Source organism: Pagrus pagrus (genome assembly GCF_965226575.1).
Source record: "Pagrus pagrus genome assembly, chromosome: 13".
In the NCBI taxonomy this organism is placed as follows: Eukaryota; Metazoa; Chordata; class Actinopteri; order Spariformes; family Sparidae; genus Pagrus; species Pagrus pagrus.
Genome location: NC_140197.1, coordinates 3,703,896 through 3,720,697, shown reverse-complemented (window position 1 = coordinate 3,720,697; position 16,802 = coordinate 3,703,896). Strand labels below are relative to the sequence as shown.

General features: G+C 41.9%; 1 protein-coding gene across 3 annotated transcripts in view; it reads right to left on the bottom strand.

Annotated features, from left to right (window-relative positions):
- hdac5 (histone deacetylase 5) overlaps positions 1 to 16,802 on the bottom strand; it is an 87,368-nt gene that overhangs the window by 40,111 nt on the left and 30,455 nt on the right. For 2 of the 3 annotated variants that reach the window (XM_084372311.1, XM_084372310.1), the window contains exon 2: positions 13,499 to 13,669. In XM_084372311.1, coding sequence (XP_084228437.1) covers positions 13,499 to 13,520 — 22 coding nt within the window. In that variant the 5' untranslated portion in view covers positions 13,521 to 13,669. Of the gene's footprint in view, positions 1 to 6,231; positions 7,694 to 13,498; positions 13,670 to 16,802 lie in introns of those variants that run through there. The other variant, XM_084372309.1, reaches the window with a different exon arrangement.

Here is a 16,802-nt window from a genome sequence, read left to right as displayed (position 1 = left end):
CATAATATGCAACATTTTTGCATTAAAATGTCTAAAAACCACTAGAACTTTGTTAGTTGTCTACTTACATTATCCAGAAAGTTTCCAACACTGCTCAAACCCAGAGAAAAAAAGTAATTTTACTCGAGGTAACATTTCATTTGGCTGTCTGTCACTGTAACTTCCCAGTAAATGCCAGCGAGGGAGGAAAGAAGTCGATGAATGTGACTAAACATAACATAAAACAGTACATCACCTCGTCTGTGAACCTGATTTCTGAGTCATGTCAAACAGATGTTTAACAATGAAGACAACTCTCAACCCGTAGCTACTTCATGATATCATCAAACTGTGTCTTTTGTTCTCATTTGTTTCAGAGACCTCTAAAAGTAGAAAATACATATTTTGCATTTAAAATCCCAAAGAAAAGCTTTTCTTAGCATAGTTGGTGAAAATTATTAAGTACCATGTTGGTACTAGTCATGTTTAGTTAGACTCTATACGCCTGCAACAATAATCTTCGTTTCCAATTAATCTGCCAACCACTTGGCATTTTATACTGATGATGGTGCCAGAGGAAAGGACAGGAGGTCACCAAAGTTACCATTGATCCTGAGGGGAACATGAATGTGTATAGCGAATTTCCTGTCAAACCAACGATAACCGATTTCACTACACAATTATCATGGACAAAATAATTTACGCGATATCTATTGTATCTATTATTTTGTACGGCAGTAGTAGCTACAGTAGCTGTGGTAGTAGCCGATTTATGGCGTGTGGCAACCTGCTTTAAAAGTGCATTAATGACACCTACTATGTAAAAACAAAAAGAAACGGAAATGATGATTCATTTAGTCTATATTATCATATGTGTATTATTAACATGATGTCAATGTTTCATTTGTAATTATCGTCAATATCGTCAATATCATCAATATCGTTATATTGCAAACACCTCTAGTCAACACATTACATTCAAAATGACAAACATCGACCTCATGGTGGAACTAGAGGACAAAGTCAGAGGATCACCAAAGTCATCAGCACTAAGAGTCAAACAAGTTTTAGAAGCAGGAAGAAGTCCTAACCATGAGAAAAGACTACCCATATATGGTAAAGATGGTACAAAATGCAGCTCATACAGGCTGATATAAACTTTACTCATCCAGGGTGAAACATTGTCAAAAGACTGAGCTCTTATTAAAATGTTCAGCATAGACATAGAAACAGAAATAATCCAGAACGGCTGAATTATATCAATCAATATATTATACAAGGTACATTCCTTGTCATTTTTTAAACAAGGAACTTTTTTCAACCAGGCTGGTGATATGCGATGACCAAGATAGGATCTCAGTGATGGTAATTCCAAAGAACCTAAAACTGTCCACCTCAGCTCCTCTGATACTCTGGTCTATAAAACAGTAGAAAAATGTAATCCCAGTGTCATGGAGCCCAAGGTGACTTCATCAAGTGGCCAAAAACAAAAAATATTCAAACTAACTGTAATGTAAGCCCAAGAAAAGCAGTGAGTAATCAATCTGAGTACCTGGAATTATCACATTCTGGTCATGTTTGCTTGAGTCATTTACCAAAATAGTTAACAATTAATGTTCTAGTGATTGACTGATCGATCAATCGCCTGTCATGTTTTTGATTGGACCACTGGACATCTCCAATTCTTACCAACAACTTCTGCCTTTGACGAGACCGTGCCTGCTTTAAAGTGACAGTGATCCAGACTGCATCCAGATATTAAAGGCTGTTCGCTGTTGTACACACTCACTGTCTAAAGCCTCTTTCCTGCTACACAGGAAACGTTTTATGTGTCCACTTAGTTTGAAAAAAAAAAAAAAAAACACAAGAAGAAGAACTAAACAGTTAGCATGAACAGACAGAGGGAAGCAGTCGAGCTACAGACGCTCAAACCTGACACATGATCTCTGGACAGCGTAGTGCAGAAACATATGAACCAAGCAACAAAGATGGAGACTAACCAAAAACAAAATTGGTCTAGTTAGCGGAGAACGTCTGTTGTTTTCACAGCTTATAAATCTGCAGTGATGTGAAGACTGTGAACTTAAGTTTTCTCTTTGCTCCTTCATCTGTTCTCTCTGCTTACATTCATCATCTACGGCTGCAAAGAAAGACGCTACAGTACTTGTTGGCAAATATTTTGCATTGCTAATCACTGATAACAGTTCATAAAACACAAAGAGGGAAGACAGAGGTGTGTAGCTGGAAGTCCAGTCTACGTTTTCTGTCGCTCACATTTCTCATTGCTGCTGCTGCTACTGCTGCGAGGTATTTCTGGAAACCAATATTCCTCTTTTCTCTTCTCTCCCTCTCTGTCTCTCCCTGTCTTGTTCGTTCTGCATTGCTAAAAGAAAATAGGCACTATGACATCAGCCCTGCAAAACACTTAAAAAAAAAAAAAAAGCCAGGAGAGAGAGCGAGAGACAGAGGGGAGAAAGAAAAAGACAGAGCAGGAGAGAGAGTGAGGTAAAAATAGTATAATGGCTGTTTGTACTTTGGACAAATTAGAAGCTTAGAGAGAGAGAGAGGAGTCACATGTGTAGTGTTGCTATAGAGACTGAGGCTGGGTCAGGAGTATTATGGGCTGGCAGACAGTAGGTCATCTGCAGCTGATGCTGTCTGTTGTGTTACACCAAGCTTTATATCTTTGACAACATCTGGTTCAATCATTTCCACATCAGGCATGCATATTCTTAAGAGAAGCACTGGCGATATTATTTGTATTAACAACGGGTCAGATGACTGTGTGTAATGTGACGGAGTCACTCACACAGACAAATCCACAAAAATTATCATTATCTCTGCAGTTCCCCTCCATTATTTTGGTTGACTTGGCCGGTCGGTCCTATACGCACGCTACACAAGTCGCGTAGGGCCCCACAAGGTACACAAGGGCCCCACCTCCCCCTCATGTCAAAGTGGATGTCAATGTTTAAAACATGAGAGTATGAAGAGTAACTATCCTTCTGGTCACGAGACGGGGAAAAAAAATCAACGTGAGAATGAACTGCAGCTCAACAGCAGTCAGGTAAACTTGTGAATTTCCCTTCTCCAAGAGCAATATCAGCAATCTAAGTTCATGTGTGCCGGTCCATCTCTCTGTAGTCTGTCCATCTTGCTAACATCAGCTGGGCTGGGCAGTGCATCTTTTATCTGTCTGTGTCTTGCTCACCGCGGTATGTGACTTCATGCCTGACGGAAGCGAGAGTGAAATAGGTCTACAATGATTTATTATGTTTGATACATGTCCACGGGCCGAGGTGTTCATAAACTGCAGGTCGGAAAGACAATCGCATCACGCGAACATGCGCTCATATGCACAAAACAAAACTCTCACTTTACGACGGCAACCGCGGTGTCCAGTCCACTGGACAACAAATGGGCGTGATGACACGTAACAAGACAGGACAATGATACAATGGTGAGTTAGGCTCCCAGTCAAGGTTGAGTCAGGGGAGGAAAACTCCATCCAACATCATTTACTTCAGTAAAAGTACTAATACTTTCTTAAATAAAAGTATGTATTATCAGCATTGTTTTCCTATTATATCTGATCTTTTTGGATAAATATTACTGCTGCATTATTGTGTATGTGTCATTTTACTGCTGCAGACGTTTATGGTTGAGCTCATTTGAACTCCTTTATATACTGTTGAGCTGGAATCACATTCTATAACATCATGATATGTTCATTATGAGGCTGTCCTGCGGGAACAACATAAAAGCCTCACTTCTTCACTTTTAGCTTTGCGACAATGTATTTTTCTACTTTAAGAGGATATTTTAAAGGTTTATTTGTTTCTGAACTCATTAGGGACGGAAAATTGTTATATGAAAGGTAACTAGTAACCAAAGCTGTCAAACAAATGTAGTGGAATAAATGGTACAATATTTGCCTCTGGGGTGCAGTGGAGTAGAAGTATAAAACTGGATTAAATGCAAATGCTCAAGTAAAGTAAAGTTCCTTAAATTTGTACTTAAGTTCAGTGCTTGATGTAAATGTAGTTAGTTACATCCCACCACTGGTTACTGCTTGTTTGTACCTCATTCTCTTCTGTAGATGGAGCATACTGTTTGAGAGGAGGGAGAATTGTAGAGGAAGCACGAGGGGTGTCACTTGTCGCTGTGAGGCAGTGGGCAATGGCAAAGGTTTACATGGCTCACAGGTCAGGTCCGAGGGCCCCTTACCAGAATTTTGCTTAAGGCCCCAGGGAGCTAATTTTGGTTGACTTGGAACACTTTCAGCTCATTGTTTTGGTTTAACTGGCACTAAAGAGCCAAATCTTTTTCCCCAGGAGTTGGCAGAGATCAAAACAGAGCTACACAGTGAAATATTGTGCTTATTTTTGTTAGGGTTTTGTTAGGGTAACAAGACTATGTGGCTTCAGTTTGCTAGTTTTAACATTAAAAACATACAACAGGTGATTAACGGTTTATAGATGGGAAATGTAAATTATTCTGCTGGTTTAAATATTTTCCCTGTAGATTCATGGTCACCAGCTGTGTAGTTCAGACTTTTTTTTCCGCCAAGTTAAGCAATAGCACGTACACACACGTACCTCATATAGGATGCAGAACCAGTTTTAAATAATAAATGTGATAAGCATTAGTAAAGAGCAAACCAAGAACACATAGCATCTACAACACAAACATTCAAGTGTTTGTGAGCCTGTTAAGTCTGAACAAACACACAAACACAAATAAACACTGACCTGGGTTCACCAGTGAACCAACAGTGTAATTGCAGCCGAAAAGAAGATTAGAGTGAATGTTGTGTCCTGCTTGTACCAATTAACAACCTGCTGGCATCAGGAGGTGGCATCAGGCCGCACTCCAAATAGGCTCACCCAACGTCAGCAGCCACATTGTTCGGCAGCCTTTACTGTACCAAATTGGTTGAAGGTTGAATTCCCACAAGATATTAATTTTGCTGTGTATCAGTACTTGATAAATTCCCTAAATCTAAAAGGTAAAAGCAAAGATAGTGACCTAAGAGTTGGCTGAACGGTTAAGAGCAAGAAAGTGTGCAAAAAAGTGTTCTTCAAAGTCTCAAAAGTTTCCCAAACAAAGGTCATCCATACGCCCTAAACTGACAAGGAGCGGTGTAGAGCAGTAGATGGAAATCACGAGAGAGTGTGATTTACAGAAGAGCGCCTGGAGCATTCTTGCCCCTATTTCTCTGAAAACGTGAAAAGAAGACATTGTTCTTTGTGGATCTACTTTGGTTCAAGACTGAGTATGTGATTTAATATGTGTTTTTTATCGCATCAACATCCTCATCATCCCCAAGCTCAATTTTCAATTAATGACGCGTCCACACGTTTTCAACACAGGGCAAATATCTGTGTTTCAGGAGTCTAAGAGTCATGTTGATGGGACATTCTGCGCCTTATTAATGACAGAACAAAATGACAGTGCGACATGAAAAAAGGTCGTATTAATACGACAATCACGCTCGAAGCTTTGGAAGTACAGTTCCTGTAATTTACGGGCTTCGGGGGATGTAAACAGGAAGCATACTGCATCAGTGTATTCAGTAAGTTAGCTCTGGGATAAAACCTGAGCCCTGTTTGTTTTATCCTATATTTGTTTACATTATGGTAAACTGGCACCATTTAAAGTATGCTGAATGAGTTATTAGCAGTTCCTGTTTGCAGTGCATCCATGTATGTACAGACATCTATTACTGGATGACTTTTATACTGAAAAAACACAAAAAATATCCGTCATATCTAATGGTATCTCCATAAAGTGTAAATCCCACTGAGTATGTTTAAGTATGTTTATCATGTGCATGTTCAGATGTGGTAATTGTGACGCAAAGTGCAGCGGTCGGGCACTATGGATTTAAAATGAGCATTAATTGCATCAATAAACTGTCTCACAGCCTCTACTGCTCCAAATGCTGCCCATGTTAATGGTAATGACAACTTACTTGATTTGTCTTTAAAATAACGGCATGCCCCTGCCCCTTCCACCTCACACAGCATCTTTGCCTCGCATCCCCACAGTTTGAAGCCCTCTGACCATAACCTTCTGTCCATTCTTACATTCTATTCCATCAACAACACAACTGAGCCCAGGCAAATATCTCGTCGTTCGGGGAACGCCAAATAACACTTTTTACATTCAACCTTTAGTCTGACGAGCCCATCAAACCTCCAGCACTCAGCAGCCCCCCTCCCCACCTCTCCTTTCCCAGAGATGACTCACCGGTGGTGGGCATGGCAATGCTGGAGCCCCTGTTGTCACTCAGGAGCTCCAGAGGCTGGTGGTGGCTGTCTGTGCTGGCAGAGGAAAAACAGGACTCAGTCTCATAGATGGTCTGCAACATGGCGCACAATCCTGACACCGTGGGATGCAACAGCATGCCAAGACAAGAAGCAGCGCTTTATTTTGTCACAAAAAATGACAGTCAGTTCCTCTCCCGAGAAAGCGGCATGGCTCAGTGTAGGACTCAAGTTGCTGAGGATAGGGGGAAACAGGCATTCAAATATAGTTTCAAAAATACTGAATCATGGATGACTCATTCTGGGATGAAGCAAAATTGAAAACTTCCAAATGTTTTCTGTGCTTTTATTATAAAAATGATTAAAAAATTAATGTCAATTCCATCAAAAATTCCAGAGAGAACTCAGAAAAGTCCTCTGTGCTTTTATTATGTAATCCAGCAGAGGAAGCCTATTCAGGCTGCAGTCTCAGTGTGATTTTTGCAGGTAGTCTCTTTGCCTTTCAGTTTTCCTGGAGCTCCATCTGGCTCCGGCCCATGGTTTGTGCTGTAATGACCAGTAACAGACACTTCAGACAAAATCCTCTTTTCTTATGCTGTGGCCTCGGCTGCAGGTTTGAAAAACCCTCTGCTCTGCTTAGTCCGAAGAATGAATCAAAATCAAAATGTGGCTTTCTGGTCTACATCACCTGGAGTCCTGATCCATGCACAACACTTTGCTCCTGAAAAACAGTGGCTGGTATGTTGCAAAAGGTAGAAAAAAGTTTGTTTCCTCTGGTGCACTGAACCTTCTCTCAGTCTTTGCCAGCCAAACTGAACGAGCAAAACCAAGAGCAGGAAAAGAATCAATGAAATCTCGTTGCTGTGTGTATTTCCATGAACTGAGGAGTGATGGAAGGGATCGGCTGGAGAGTGGTGCTGCTGCAGCCGCTACACCACTTCCCACCGCTAACAACACAACAAAAATACAGAGACGAGGAGAAGACGAATTCCCCTGCTCGGGTGCATCAAAGGATCCTCATGCTGCTCTCCTCCTGTACGAGGAGAGGGAGAGGAGAGGACGAGGAGGAGGAGGAGGTGGAGGAGGAGCAGGAGGAAGAGGAGGAGAGGCGAGGATGTAAATAGCTTTGGGAGAGCGCTCCCCGAGGTTCCATGCTTCCAAAATTAGAACGAAGCGCTGAGAGAATGACAGAGAGAGGGAAATGGAAGGAAGGAGGGAGCAGAGCGGTAGAATAAAAAAAATAATAAAAAGAAGCAATGCAAGGAGAGGAAAGGAAAGGCTGGGCTCAAGAAGACGAGCGGCAAGTTAGAATCCTCCCAGCAAAAATAAACAGCCAGAGATCACACGCTGTCCTCTTATCCCTCGCTTGAAAACACACAAAACGAGGCGGGCTGCTGCAGAGCCGAGCCGTGTACAGCGACCAGAAACAGCTGCTGGTCAGACAGCTAATATTCACTGTCTGAGAGTCCTTGGTGTGTGTGTGTTTGAGTGTGTGTGTGTGTGTGTGTGTGTGTGTGTACAGGGGAGTGTGTCTACGACGCTCTTTGAGCTGCTGAATGAACGTTGAGAGAGGGAGAGAGGAGACGGAGGGGAGGAGGGAGAGCGGGAGCAAGAGGCTGAAAGTAGATCACTGGGTGGTGAGAAAGACAGACGGATGAATAGAAAGTCAACAACAGCTTCTTTGGATTTAGTAAAAGCTTCACAACGTACAGAAAGGAGAAGGAGAGAAGACAAGGACACTCTTCAACACCCGTCCCTCTGTCCAACTTCATTCATTTCCCCCTCCGCTGCATGTTTCTGCTGTTAGACGGGGTGACTTTTTTAAAGATTAAACAACACGAAGGGGAGAAAGGAGCGGAGAAGAGAAGAGAAGCATTTACTAACACAGGAGATGGGGGGTTGATGGAGGGACTACAGCTGAAAATAGCCTGCCTGGGAGGAGGAGGAGCCACAGATAAAAATAGACGGAAAGGGAGCAGTAAGCCTACAGCTCTGGGGTGGGGTGGCGGGGGTTGTGGGGGGATGGGGAGGCGTTCAGCGCTGTCATGTTTCTGCACCACACTGCCCAGAGATCACCCGTCAATCAAACCGCGTGGGCAGGGCTGCAACCTTTCCCTCCTATGATTTTGTGTTGGTGCAGTCTGAGTTCCTGTAGGTGGAGATTGTCCACTTTATAAGCACGGTGGCTGTGCCTGCTCACGCTGCAGCCTCGTCCTGTCCATGCACTATGTTTGATGAGATTCAACTTGTAGCTGTTGTTCCGTTTTCATTCGCCTTGTGGTGCTAGGGATGGAGATGTTGGCCTTTCGGTCGGTCCACCACATTGGTCAGGAGTGAAATATCTCAACATATATTCATATAGCGCCACCAGCAGGTCAAAGTTTTCAAACACCCAGTGAATATGACAACATCTCCTTGATGGATTGGCACCTCATTTTGTCGAGACAGTCAGTGGATGAGTCCTGACTTTGGTGGTGATCCTGCATTCCAATACTTTGGTATGCTTTTGGAACAAATACGAGCAACGCGGGTGACATGCCCATCCGACACAGCTGTACTTTGTATTGAGTGCTAATTAGCAAATGTTAACATGCTAAATTAATGAAATAATGGATGCTAATTGGAAAATAATAGCATGCTTAATGCTAAACTAATGAATAATGAATGGTGAACATGGCACATAGGATAGAAAAACAAACATTGGTATCTGTGAAGAAATGACTGTACAGAAATGCTCGGTTTGAGGTACTTTATAAACAGTGTCACCATTACAGTTTGTCCACCAGAGGGCTCTGACAAGTAGATTTTTATACGGTAATATTTCCGCTTAGTTTGTATTTTGTCATGATTTAAAAGACAAAAAACAAGCTACGAATCGAATCCATATCATTATATTCTGTTTATGTTATGTGTTTCTGTTTTATAAAAACATTTATATTGGATGATACGTTAAAATTTATTTTTTAAACTTTCAAATATAGATATTAGTATTTCCTCAGAAATCCAATATTGGTTGTGATAAATCAATATCAGCTCTCGGTACATGACAGTTTTAAATACTAAGTTTTATGCAGGGCACCAGACACTTTTCTTTTTTTGCACTGGTGCGCCAAACTTCTTCATTTAGGTGCACGTGCTACCAATAACACATTTTAATTTAGTTTCTTGACACATTATTCAAATGATTGTAATTACTTCCACATCACAGTACACACACAAGAAATTGCAATAACCTCCACAGATGCACTGGATTCAGAGCGAAGTAGTTCATTAAACAATCCTGTGAGTCCAGTTTTGTCATAAATCAGCCACTTTGCATTAAGTAGCAATACTTCCAGAAATGGTCTGATCCAACAAGAGAATGTCTTGCAAAATCTCTACTGGCAGACAAATGTACATATTATCATATATTGCAACCCTGACATGGAGGCTGACAGCTTGATGATATAGGTTATGGTCACCTATCAATACTTTCAGCAAACTCAAAACCATGTAAAGGACTAGACTGTTTTTTATGCTAACTTATGTAGATGTCATCTTTCTTGAAAGTAGCAGGGCAGACTTTGGTTGAGCTGGTGAGAAATGAACACTACAGAACTACACCAACTAAATATTACACTGAAATAGCATTTACAAGTCATACAAAGCGAATATCTGCATCATTACTAAATAAAACCGGCATTAAGGAATAGGTTGACATTCTGTCGAATATGGCTATTTGCTTTCTTAGGGCCAGTTCTCAGCTGCCTGCTGTTTTCCTTGATACTACTCAGTTACAGTAAACAGGAAGCTACAGCCAGGAGCCAGTTAGCTTAGCATTAGGATTGACAAACAGGGGTAAAGCTTATAAATCTTGGCTGTGTCCAATGGTAACAAATAACTCTGAAGCTCACTTGTTATATCTTGTCTGTTTGATCTGTGCAAAAACCACTGACAAATCTGAGCATGGCCAAGAAACAGTCATTCATTATCCACAACCGCTTATCCTTTACAGGGCTGCAGGGGGCTGGAGCCCATCCCAGCTGACACTGGGCAGGCGGCGGGGTACACCCTGGACACGATGCCAGTTCATGTCATGGCTGACATATAGAGACCAACAAGCAATTTAGAGTGACCGATTAACCTAATTTGCATGTCTTTGGACTATAGGAGGAAGTGTGGGAGGAACTGTTGGAGAACACCCGCAGGCACAGGGAGGAGAACATGCAAACTCTGCACAGAAGCTCCTGCCCCAGCTGGGTCTTGAACCCACAACCTTCTTGCTGTGAGGCACTGCCACTGCCCCTACACATAGTCCAATATGTAAAATCACAATGTTACAAGCTTACAAGGTAAATGTAATGTAATTTAAAACTTTAAATTTGACACTAAACAATGTTTGGGTCCTTTGAGCCCTGGTACATCTATTTTGGAAAATGGAGTGTTGATGCTAAAGTCATCACGGCCTGGGGAGCGAAGCTGCTCTGTAGTCCGGTGGTATGACAGCATATACTTCTGTATCTTTTGCCAGATGGCAGCAGGGTGAACAGACTGTGGGTGGGGTGTCGTCTTTTATACCAATCTTAGAACGCTAATGTCCAAATTTTACAGAAAGTGCTTTTCATCCAACAGCAGGATTTTAAAAGGTGCATCACATGTAGGAAGTCCGTATGTCACTCTATACCCTAATGCTGCACTGCTCCTTTTTCTCACATCGCTGTCAGTGTGGATATTATTAATTGAAACTGCTGGCTGCTATTTATAGTACTTGTTTGTTCCATTCAGCAGCTCAGTCTAAGTGAAGCTGTGCTTAAAGGAATAGGTTCCAATGTTTAAACAGAGTGCTGTGGGATGTCACTGACTGCTGGAGTGCATGGATTACAAAAAACAAAGGATCAGAATGAATCAGGCTTTATGCAACCAATGCTAATACATATTTGAAAAAGTCTTGCATGGGCGCAGCACAATGTATGAGACAATGGGTAGATGATTTTGACTCCTCTGTATTCATCAGTCGCTGCTGTAATGCCCGTTTCCTTTCCAGGAACGATAATATTTCGTTAAATCGTTTTATCATCACCTTCATCCCACCTCCTCTTCATCACCTTCATCGCCCTTATCATCCTCACCTCCTGTGTAAACAGCTCTGTGTGTCCTCAAGCAGATTTAAGACTGCCTCAGCATGACTCACAAGCAGACAGACTAAATACACAGAAAATGCAAACGCTGAAAACTCATTTTTACGTCCTTTAATGTTTTACATCAACTTGAGCTGATGCATTGCTTTTCTATTATCCAGTACTGTGATTATTTATTAAAGACTTGTTCTATTATCTTACATCCTCATTTCACATCATTTTGGCAGCCAGAGAGACAGAGAGATGCGACTGACCACGCAACATGTCTGACATGCTGTCACATACTAAACACATCTGTTAACGTGTGTGCGTGTGTGTTTGTGCATGTGTGTGTGTGTGTGTGTGTGTGTGTGTGTGTGTGTGCGTGCGTGCGTGCGTGTGTGTGTGCCTACTGCAGTAGCTCGGTGGATGACTCATCTCTGCGTTTCTATTTGAGGCACATCAACCCCTGGAGTCACACTGCTGTCTGTGTGTCTATGTGTGTCTATGTGTGTGAGTGTGTGCGTTATGTACTATATCTGTATCCATGACAACCAGATCACACAGTCAGTCAGCAGTCAGTCAAGTCACTCAGTCCGAAACACGGGTGTCATAAAAATACCTGAGGGCGCCTTACAGGTGTTTTGACTGTGTTCTACCACATTACGAAATTAATTTGCCGAACACTGATTGTCAACAAACACAGTAATACAGCTCATAATACATGCATTATGTATTAGAAAACTATAAGGAACAATATGTGAGAACTAGAGCTTGACAATATATCAATTCTATATCCTTTGAGTGATATGAGTTTATATATCGTCTTAGATTTAGGATAGCATCATATCATGATATGGTACAAGTGATGTCTGTTTGTGGTTGTAAAGGCTGCATTACAGTAAAGTGATGACATTTTCTGACACTTTGCAGACTGTTCTTCTTGTTCTAAAACTGGCCTTTACCCACTCTATGACTTTCTTCCATCACTATATCCACATTACTGCTGATTATTTATCATAAAATAAAAATATCACTTGTCCTTCCTTCAATATTGTCGCAATATCGATATCAAGGTATTTGGTCAAAAATATCGATATTTGATTTTGTCGCAACATCCTAGCATTTAAGTGCTTTTGAGGAGATTTTTAAATATCAAGACATACTCTATCGTGTACTGCAATGATAATATCTCAGTATTATTTTAAGCCCTAGTGAGATCCCTCCTAAATAATCTCAAGATCTTCCCGTGTGATGATCTCACAGGACATACAATGTAAATGGCTGTACCAAATTCCATGGCCATCCATCCCATAATTGTTTACATTTCAGTCTAGACCAAAGTGGTGGGCTGACCGACTGACATTGGCATCTCTCGAGCCATAAACCCTAATATTGCTGCAATAAGTCGTGCTTGTGACCACTCTGCTTGCACAGTATGTTCAACCATATCTTAACTGTCATAGACACACACAAACACACGCTGAAGGGCAGCCGAGTGAGGAAAACATACAGTATGATTATGTGACTGATTCTGTTATTGACCTCAGTGCAAGCCATGCATTAGCTGGAAAGTGCTGCTAGAAAGCTTCAAATGTCTCAGTCCTTCTCACACTGTTTATCTCGAGTCAGTAAACTGAGCTGCTGGCTCAATAAAGTTCCCTTTATATAATTGACTGGGCTTACAAGTGTAACAACAGACCACACAACTGAAAAAATTCACCCCTCGAAAAAAAGCAGGTTAAAACTTGCATTGCTCATATGGACTCAACCGGGAAGTCAAAAACTTTGGCACAATAAATACTGAGATTATATAAAAGAATGGTACTCTGTATTGATATTTAGTATAGGTACACCCACCAGTCAAAAAGGTTATTCTCATGCTTGTAGCAGTAACTCTGGATAAAACTGAAAGAAAACAGAAGAAAAAAATGGCATCCTAGGAATTCAAACTAGCGACATCCAGTCACAGGCCAGTCCCCATTGTCTTACCTACCACCACCAGCCACACCAGTGTCACCACCAGCCGACCAGTCGGACACTTTTTCATTTGTCACACCAGCATAAGCCAGAAAAGGGCCTGTCTCACTCTGGTTACACAAGTGTTAACCACAGCAGCTCTTGAGATGGAGAGACAGATTGACAGAGACTTACCTGAGGTGTGTGATGAATTCATGAAGGTCGAAACCTGGACTTCCTTCCCCAATCCTTCCACAGTGTGTGTGTGTATGTGTGGTTAAAGCGGGTCCTCAGAGTCGGCCATGTGTCGGAGGACAGACGATGGACAGACAGATGAATCAGACTTTTTTCTCAATGCCAGCCTTTCTGCAAAAGAGAAAAAATACGTTTTTCAGATTACTACACACCACTTGTTTTTCTCCACACAACACTTGACTGTTTGTTAAGCCCCTCCCCCTGAAAGCAATCATTGAATCATTCTTTAGAAACCAGCACAGCAGGTGTGTCAAGCTTTGGATTTGTCCCCATGTTGAAATGGTGATGGTCTGTAATTTTTTTTAGCATTTCTAAAACCAAAAACACATCAGCTAAAGTGTAAGAAATGGATTAGTGTGTTTATCTGCTCTAACGTAAAATGCAAACATTGTAACATGACATTCTTTTGAGGTTACAGCCCCACTCATGATAGCACCTCATGATAGCACCTCATGATAGCACATCCGATCTGTAGTGTGTTCCTACTGCATGGAAGGGGGTCCAGGATGCTACAAAGTAAGAGTTGAGGCTAATGCTAGCAGCTCTGTCGTGCTCTTTATTGGATCCGTGGAAGCTTTCACTCACTTTCACTTGCAGCCGGATCAATGTGAGTTCAGGCCAGTGGTGGACTGGGGAGGTGGGACAATCCTGCTTCGGCATGGTACAGAGCAACTGGGCCTAGTGTGAGTGTATCAGTGTAAACTACACACGTGAGGTGTACAAACAAAAAGCTTAGCTCAACTTTGTTATTACCTCGCCTCAATCAAAGCCCAACACGAAGGAAAAAAATATGATGAAGAAAAATCTACATATTTATATTGTCAAGGCTTCACATCTGAATCCTCACATACCACTTATCACAAGTTTTTGTGTTGTTAAATATTTTACAGGCCGATTTTAATTGGACGAATGCTGACATAGACAGTAATTATTTGCTGTTTATAATATTAATGTGGGCTATTTTTCTCTCCACACCAGTCACACAGCATGTATTCTGTTAACAGAATAACCTATACCTTCAAAATCAGACAAGAAGATCAAAATCTCCAAAATCCAATTCAGGAAAAATAAAAAGTTTCTCAGAACATCATATAGTGGAGTCAACATCTACGCCAATAGGTGTTCGCAGTTGTTGGAGAGCAACTGCAGCACTGTCACGTAAGACTCTGACGTTACCTTCACAGTCTTATGTGGAAATGGGAAACATCATTTTTTAAATCAGCTGTTAAACTTTATTGCTCTTATATATTCTATTTTCTTATTTTTGTTTTCTGTTCCCACAAGCTGCAAGCTGTGTCGCTCTCTCACCATCCACCCTCTATAGCTTCCTCCTCCTCCTCCTCCTCTCTTCTCATTCAGGCTCCCTTCTGATGGACCAGGGGCCCCTGGGAACATCTACCTCTCCTGGCTCCTGCTGCCTCACATATTGAAGGATCTGGATCGTCGCACCCTGGGCATTGCTCTCCTCTGTTTTACTATCTCCTTATATCTGTAGTTCTGTAAAATGTGATGCCTCTTCATTCTGATGTTTTCTTTTTTACTGCTAGTTATCTTATGTGGCCTTCCCTCTTCCAGGTCACCACGGTGGAGAGGAGGTCGCGTGACTCGGGCACCACTTGGCGACGCCTCGTCCTGCTCAGTCGTCCTCCTGGATCCACACACTTTACATGTATTATAATTTGTATCAGATATTCTGTCAGTGCAACTTGTAAATTGTGATTTTGTTGTTCTGTTCTGTGCATGTGACATCTATTGCATGTCTGTCCATCCTGGGAGAGGGATTCCTCCTCTGTGTATATTTGCTGTTTGACTGCTGTACAAGGAAACTACAGAGGGAGAGTTAGAGTCTGATAACTTCCGGTAGTCAGCAAGGGCTTTTGGTCTCTGATGATAAGTTCATATCCAGACTTACTTTACATGTACATTTATTGTTTAATAAATCTTGCAGTTGTGCAGTGGTCAGCACTGTTGCATCACAGCAAGAAGGTCCTGGGTTGGATTCTGAGCTGGGGCCTTCCTGTGTAGTATTTGCATGTTCTCCCCATGTCTGCTTGGTTTATCTCTGTGTGCTCTGGCTTATGTCAACTGGTAACTCTAAAATGCCCATAGGTTTGAATGGTTGTTTTTTCTCCATATGTCAGCCCTGTGATAAACTGGCAACCTATCGAGGGTGAACCCCATGACCTGCCCAATGTCAGCTGGGATTGGGTTAAGCCCCCCACAACCCTGCTGAGAACAAGTGGTTACAGGTAATGGATAGAGGGTGGATAAGTTTGATGGATAAACCTGAATTTTTACGGTCCTCTCCAAATGAAGACATTGTGACATATCCCTGCAGAAAAGCACAGGTGGAACTACTAATATCATAACTTATCGTGAGGCCTAGTGTGTGAAAACTCTTAGGTTGGGCAGTCATTTTTCATTAGAGACAGGTTCAGGTTCTTGATAGTGTTACTTCAATAACTCCAATTTGGCCTCTGTATTTGAGCAATACAGTTTTAGTTTTTTTTTTTTTGTTGGTTTGCGTTCTGTTCCTGGCTAATTCATATTCAATTCACTTACATTTTTTTAAACTAAACTGATGTCTCGTTGGTCTACATATCTGAACAATTCCATCGTGAGTTGTTTCTTGAACCAACACTGTGTTTGAACAGGAATTACATCACATTAGGAAATCAAGCTGCACCCTGTTGCTTACTGTGGCACCCTGGTCCTCTGGCGCCGCCTACTGTTCATGTCCTGTGTGTACCGTGTAGTCAGAGATAGAGAGAAGGGGGCGAGAGAGAGAGAGAGACAGAGAGAGGAACAGGCTACACAGAAAAATGTACCAAGTCCGACATCCTTGAATGAATGTGAGTGTGTGTGAGCGGACGTGATTGTGTTTGACACAGGTGAGGCTCAGAGTACTTATCTGTACTGTTATTTAAAGGAATATGTTCTGCTCAGTTTCCCCCCGACCCACCCTCTGATTCCACTCAAACGCACACTCAGTTCTTCTTTACACCACACACATACAAGACACACAGATCTACATGCTCTGAGCCCAAACTGGGGAAGAGGAGGGTGAATGCGTCATCATTATCATTATCGTCATCATCTTCAGGTCACCTCGACCCGCTGTCTACTAGCCTTTAACTGCAGTTGAACTAGTCAAAACTGGTTCACAGTTGTGCAGTGTAAAGATCCACAGAGTAAACTGGTGTACACAGTCCACGGCCTACACCTGTACAATCTGATGCAACCC